Source organism: Humulus lupulus, chromosome 8, assembly GCF_963169125.1.
Source record: "Humulus lupulus chromosome 8, drHumLupu1.1, whole genome shotgun sequence".
Taxonomy (NCBI): Eukaryota; Viridiplantae; Streptophyta; class Magnoliopsida; order Rosales; family Cannabaceae; genus Humulus; species Humulus lupulus.
In genome coordinates, this window is record NC_084800.1 from 108,634,109 (window position 1) to 108,641,947 (window position 7,839).

Consider the following 7,839-nt stretch of genomic DNA (forward strand, 5'->3'; position numbering starts at 1 on the left):
AAACGGTCGAGTCCTGGAGGAGGCATATTTGGAATGATATCCGCCTGACACAGGATCCCGCCTGACACGCCCGTCAGGTCAAAGCCGCACACATCCCAGCACGCCTAAGGGTACCTTTTCGCCTACTGTTCCGCTGACAACTTGGAAAAGACGGCTGACTTTGTGTGTTCCCCATACTTTCACGTAAATATACCCACATAGAGTCTTGTAGCCATGCTACTACAGTAATTGTATCCCTATTTATGGCTGGTGTAATTAAGACTCATGTACGTAGAGAAAAACCCTAATCCAAAACCCTAGCTATAAAGACCCCTTCATTTTACAAGAAGAGGGACGAACAAATCAGATAGCAAAAACTCTACTAAAATCTCTCTAGCTTCATCTTCTTCAAGAGAACCCGAGAGAAATATTGTGAGTGTGTGAAGTTCTTATGCACCAGCCATCTTACTGTAACCTTTTCCAAGTATAATAACATCGACTCGTGGACTAGGGCTTGTTAACGCCTGAACCACGTAAAAACACTGTTTGTTTAGTTACATTTCAGTATTTCTACAGTTCTTATCTTTTTATTATTCTGTTAGTTATTCGTTTCCGAAAAACTCGGTAAACAGAGTACATCTAGGAAGTCACATAAATCAATCTTTTGAGCCCTACGTGCCCACACACATCCTTGCGTGTTTGAGAATTGGTCTGGAAGAGGTAATCCCTGATCTATTTGTATGTGATTTAATATTTATATATGTATATGATTCTAGCTGGTATTAATATTTATTAAAATGAGTCTATATATTCTGCTGTGTACATTTGATGTGGTCATTTAATACCAACAACAACACATAGGTCTAGGTCAGCGATCTCTTGGGACATGGCTTCCACAGCATTGGCCTCATTGCCTTTCTTTTTCGACAGTTTAAAATCTGACGATTTATGTCTCGTCTTCTTGCAGTTAAAGCACTTCCCGACCTTGGCTTGGGCTTAGGCTTGGAGCCTTTGTCGTGCTCTACCATATTAGCCTGCATCATTGGGATTTGAGGATTACTTCTCAACACTTTTGTTATCCTCTTCAATGCGAAGTCTGCGAATGAGATCTTCAACACTCATTTCCTTTCGCTTTAGATAATTTTTGAAGTCTAGCCATGCAGGGGGTAGCTTCTCTATAATAGCAACTACTTGGAAAGATGAACTGAAGACCATCCTTTCAGCTTGTATTCCATGGATAATCAACTGAAGATCTTGCACTTGGCTTATCACATTTTTGGAATCCACCATCTTGAAGTTCAAGAATTGGCCAACCAAGAATTTCTTGGCTCCAGCATCTTCGACTTTGTACTTGTGGTCCAAAGAATCCCACAATTCTTTAGCCGTTTTCATCACACTGTACACACTATACAGTGAATCAGACAAGCAATTCAGAATATAATTCCTACAAATGAATTCAGTGTGTTTTCATGCCTCAACTGTATGTTGAGTTTGCACATCTACTTCGTCCTCTCCAATAGTGGGAGAATCCTTTTTCAAGAATCTCGCAAGACTCAATATTGTTAAGCAGAATAACATTTTCTGCTTCCATGTCTTAAAATTCACACTAGTGAATTTTTCAAGTTTCTCATTATTGCTCACAGGAACTGTTGGAACCAAAACTTGCACAGGCTGGTCCCTTGAGGACTGATTCTTTGTGGTCAAAGCCAAAGTTCGGGGAGATCCACCAATACTTTTAGTAGGAATAACATCCATGTATTCAACCATATCTGAACGGTGAAAAATTGCACTTTTAGTAATTATGTTTTAAGATCTTAAGTTCAAATATTGAAAATTTAATAATCAATAATTATTTAGGAATGTCTAGAGTATATACGCATTTAGTAGTAAACATGATTTTAAAAGGAAAGATCAAGCCAACTAGGAAAGTTATAAAATTATTTAAATATGTATATACCTTATCACATGTTACTAAGAAATAAGGTGAAGTTAATATATATATAACCAAATATATAAACAGTAATTTTTAAACGCAAATCCCAAGTGAATGGTAGGCATAAGTAATATACTACCTATAAATATATATATTTTCTTTATGCAAATGAGTATGTTACTTTTTATATATATATATGATAAATTTTTTTTTATAGTAGCTTCACTTTAAGCTCTACTGGTAGGGTTTTCAGTATTTCTCGATCCGTTAACAGTTTTTTGTGCGACTTTTTTTTATGACCGTGTATATTGTAGCTATTTAGAGCATCCTGCAAATTTTCAGAAAATTCTGAATAGTTTACAGTACCAAAAATTAGGTTCAAACATGTTGTTTTCCACGCGCATAAAAAAAATTAGTCACGCGTGCAACAACATGTTTGAACCTAGTTTTTGGTACTGTAAGCTATTTGGAATTTTCTGAAAATTTACAGGATGCTCTAAATAGCTACAATATACACGGTTATAAAAAAAAATCACGCCAAAAACTGTTCACGGGTTGTAAACATTGAGAGCCCTATCGGTAAGGCTTAAAGTGAAGCCCCTATTAAAAAATTCCCATATATATATATATATAAAAGGCAACAACAAAAAAATTATATACTAGATATACTATAAAAAATGATGCAAATATGTTGAAGAAAAATACATACATATATGTGCTTCCAAATATATTATTCTCATTTATTAACATGCATAAAATAAAGAAATAAATTAATAAAATACATATAATTCTCATTTATACATTGCATATACAAATATATGTTAATAAATGAGGCAATTGAAAATGTGTATATGGCAATATCAGCAATTACCTAAAGTGTTTTTCTGAAAATTAATAAGATCTAATCACACTTATTATGGTAATATCAGTTGTTGCTAAAAGTAATTTTCTGATAATCAATCAGAATTAATCACACAATATTTTAATATCTCAATTTTGGCCAAAGTGATTTGCCAAAACCAATAAGAATAAATCACACAATATTCAGATAATCTCATCTTTAATCAAAGTGATTTGCTGAATTATTATCATTTTAGGCATCGATTTCTCATTCACTCAATTTTCTCCAACAATATTTATATATACTATAATACTATAATTTATTCTATTATATATTTTTAAAAATAATTAAAAATAAGTTTTTATTAAAATTATAGAACATATTTATAACTATAAAACTAAAAAAATGTGCATTAAATATTACCTTTACCCGGCATATATTACGTTAAAGAATAAGAAAAAAAAAGAAAAGAGAAATCGGTCTTTGGGTTGGTTAATATAGTTTCCAATAGAGAGACAATTTCGTCTAATCTGACTCAAATAGACCCAAGCATGAAATGAACAATTTTGTTCGATCCATGTGTACATTCCACCAAATTCATTATTATAACATTCCCATCTCAATGAAAACTTCCACAAATCCACCATAATTAGAAAAACTAATTACCTTGTGTTACACATTAATTGAAGTTCAACAAAGAACAATTACTAAAGAATTTCGTCAACCTCGTGATCATTGTTTTCTTCTTCAATATACTTCTTTTTTTTTTCCCTAAACGAAGCACATGGATTTTTATAATTATTTTATAGTTTTTTTTTCTTCTAATAAAAATTAAAAAAAAAAGAAATAGAAATTTCGGCTGTACGAGAGATTTTGTGGTCCTGTTGTTGTGAGAAAAAACGTTGATTGGGTTATAAGATTGACAAGTAACAAATGTCAGGCTCTTTAAAAATTTGGTGAACTACTCCTTTAGCAGTCAAAAAGTTAATGCAGCATCCAAGCTTTTAATGAGAGACTTTCATTAATCTCTATCAACATCTCTCTTTTCTTTTTTATGGAGAGGCTTATCAATATCATGAGCTATATATATAAATAAGCTTGTTTAGTTTAGTGGGTGGTGGGTCCTACCTTTTCCTAACTGGGTTCCTCTATCTTTACATTTTACTTTTTTCCATAATATGCTCTCTGTCTCTTCTCTCTCTCTCTATCACTCTTTTCTTGACTAAATAATTGATGTTAATAACTTGCATGGCTCATCCCATATATGATTCTAAGTTGTGGTTTTTTTTACACCATTAATATTTATCCTAATTATATAACCTTTAAACCAATCAAATCCATTTGTGTGACAATTCGAAAGTAAAACAGTACTTGCAAAGGCATGCAATTAAATCCAACAACGGCTTGCCATTTATCAAAGCTAATTAAGTTATATATAACCCTATCTTATCTTAATTAAACAAATTTATATGGTTTCTTTCATTACGATTATTATAATGTATTATTGTACTCTTTGAAGCATGCCAACAATAAAGTACTAGCTCCCAGCAAATTATAACACAATAAAAATAATAAAGTGGGTTAATTTAGCTTTGGGATTAGTGGGAGAAATAATGATTAATGTGGAGAGTTATTACTAGTACCCACCTATGAAACGTAGGAAGGTTCTATATAATTTAGGGATTTTGTAGGCAGCGATTCTTTGTGTGTGTATATATATATATTTATTTATTTATTTTTCTTATTCTTGAGATATATATTAATGGATCTTTATTTTACATGCTTATTATCTCTCTTTATATATTCTATAAAACTGAAGTTAGAGAATAAATTCAACATAATAAGATTCTGATATTAAAAAGGAACATGTTTAACATTTTAGTTTCATATTATTTATTTCTCTATTATATTTACCTTTGTTATATAACCCTAATCATATAACGAAGAAAATTAGTGTTGGTGATTAATCCAATGCACACTTTTATATATTTGTATACACACGTAATCAAACAAGAGAGTCCTACCACATATATAAATGATGATTAGGAAGAATTTCCAGGGCACCCCCACAAGAGAAGAATATTGCTTGAAAATACCATTTAAAAAGGAAATGGTTGGATTTTATTTACTTTTTTCAAAACAGAAAAAGCTTACCTTGGGATTTTTATGAGAATAAAAAAATATTGCCCGTCCTTTGTATTATTATTATTAATTAATTAATTGATTTTTTTTCACCTTTTTTTCCCTAGAATCTCTTTTCAATGAATAAGCATCCTAGGACAAAGTTTTCTCCATAGTCCCCACAATTTCACAATTTTTTTTCTATTTCCCTTTCCATGTGTATATAACTATTATATTTTATATTATTTAATATCTATATTGATAACGAAGACCAACCTAGATACATCTCTCATGCAACGAAAACTATATTATATATACATGTAAGTAACGGAATTGTATGGATTTCATATTCATATAGTACTATATAATAAATGCACCCCATAATGTACAAATATACAAAGTATTACAATGTAAATTATGAAAGTAGGACCAAAAACTATAAATGCTAAGTAGGTAATCATATATATCATTTCAATCCTTGATATGCTTGATCAAAAGTGCCTCTTATTATAAAGGCCCACCAAAAAAAAAAAAAAAGCTCATTAATGATAAGAGTGCAATGAATATATTATGAATATATAATCAATCATTGACAAGATGTTGGGGAAGTTAAATAAGCTAGAAGCTGTTGACGATATTATGAATTTATACATATATAGTCATGTACTATTTACATTTTGTCCTTAAGCATCAACAAACTTTTTTTAAAACGTAGACTTCAAAATTAAAAAAATGATATTAAATGTACCTAATATTTTAAGACTTTTTTTTAGTTATCTTCATGTACCTAAGGGATATGATTAATCTCTAGCTACCAGCATGACAATTAGTAATCACTGCTCTACATTTGTATATCATTTTCGTATGGGTCCTATACAGGAGTGTGAGCTATAATTTGAGTATTTGGTCCACCATTATTTGTTTAAATAATTACGTAGAGTCATGTGCATACAATAATAATAATAATAATAATAATAATAATAATAATATGCGATAGACTAGGAATAATATTGTTTGGTTTACGTATTTTACATATATTTGTTTTTTTAAATATTTATATAAGAGCACTCCATTGAAAGAGTTACAACAACTAATATGTATAAAATATAAATAAAAATCCTAAAAACAACATCCATTAGCTGCTGTATTGCTATTGTATTTCACAATTTTTTTTTACATAAATCTACAGTGTTAGGCCATATCTAGGGAGAACTATTTATGAGCAAAATAATATTTTATTAATTTTTATATTATTCTTCAAGTATATGAGTCACTACATCAAAAAATGGCATTTGCGTCATTTTCTAACTGCCACAATTGAGTTTTTACGTCAGTTTTATATGTGACATGTAATCTCATGACACAAACTAGGCTAACGTTTACGTCAGTGGGGCACTGTCACAAATTGGCATTTGTGGCAGTGCCCCACTGATGCAAATGCCAGGCGTTTGCGTTAGTGAGACAATGTCACAAATATTGCATTTGCGTCAGTGGGACATTGCCACAAATGGCAGATTTGTGACAATTCCCTACTGACATAAATGTTAGCATGGTTTGCGTCAGTGGGACACTGTCACAAAAACGAGTAATTTTTGCGTCAGTTGGGAACTGTCACATAAAGTATTAACCAGGGAAATTGCAAATGTTTATGCCAATTTCCCTGACCTATTTTGATAAAAAAAATAGCAGTATAAACAAAAAAACAACAGTATAAATTTTTTAAACATTTATCTAAAGTTAACATTTATGATCAAATCTACAAAAGTAATTTTGATTTCAAGTTAATCTATGTATATAGGTACTCATGTGTTTTAAATTTCTAAGTATTAAACCGACTTAAACTAAAATTTATTCACCAACTTGCTCATTTGCTAACTGAGATACGCCATAATTGATTTAGTCCACTCATCCCGTATCTCGTTGATTTCGTGAGCCGAATATAGTGTCGTGTTCGTAAACTAATTAGAAAATATTTAAAATAATAAGTTAGAAATCATCCAAATAAAATTATAAACGATGGTTTAAATTAAAATTTAAAGGTAAAACAATACCTCATTTTTCAAGTAGGTCTTTTGTTTGTGAAATCAACTCTCTAGCAAACTTCATAATGTAAAAGCCACACTCGATTGACCCAGTTTGGTTTCGACACTATTACAACATAGTTATCCAAATTTATGTATTATATTTAGCAAGTTATTATAATAAAAATATGTCAAAAACGTTATCCAAATTCAATCAAACATGCATAATTATCATATTACTAAATCTTAAAAAAATTGGGTAGCACTTATCCTATTTCTATCATATTTCCCAAAATTTAAACAAACATATATTCATCACATAAACATAACAAACCAATTAATCAATCAAACATGCATAATTACAGCCTTATATCACCGCAACACACAATTCCAGAACCCATCTCTACTATTTTATAATTCATACATTCCACTAAGTTCAATATATCTTAATTATACATTAATGTTTAAAATATTACCTCTAATATAAAGTCCTCAAAAGCGATCTCATCAATAAAGTTGTCAACAAAATATCTACTCAAATATAACAATAAACAAAAAAATAATAAAAAAGTTGACAAAATATATTAAAGTTATATTGTAACTAAATAAACAATAAAGTGCTTAAAGAAAATAACTAATTTGTTATATGTACTCATTTAAATAAACCCGAAATAAAATATATATTTTTTAAAAAAGTTATCAAATCACATAAAGAAAACTCGATGATAAATATCCTAACTAAATCAATAATAAAATATAACTTAAAGAAAACAAACAATTTAATATATACATATTTAAACAATTAAACCCAAAATTTTAAAAGTTAACAAAATATAAACAAAATTTTACTCAAAATATTCAAACTAAATAATTAATAAATTGAACTTACACAAAATGTATACATTAATATATATACTCATTTAAATGAATAAATCCGAAATTAA

General features: G+C 29.7%; 1 protein-coding gene across 1 annotated transcript; it reads right to left on the reverse strand.

Annotated features, from left to right (window-relative positions):
* Positions 1–1,035: 1,035 nt before the first annotated feature.
* Positions 1,036–1,746, reverse strand: LOC133795929 (uncharacterized). The gene is made up of 2 exons (XM_062233408.1): positions 1,556–1,746; positions 1,036–1,384 (listed from the first exon to the last, which is right to left on the reverse strand). Exons 1-2 carry the CDS (start codon positions 1,744–1,746, stop codon positions 1,036–1,038), a joined length of 540 nt encoding a protein of 179 aa, XP_062089392.1.
* Between the last annotated feature and the right edge of the window lie 6,093 nt (positions 1,747–7,839).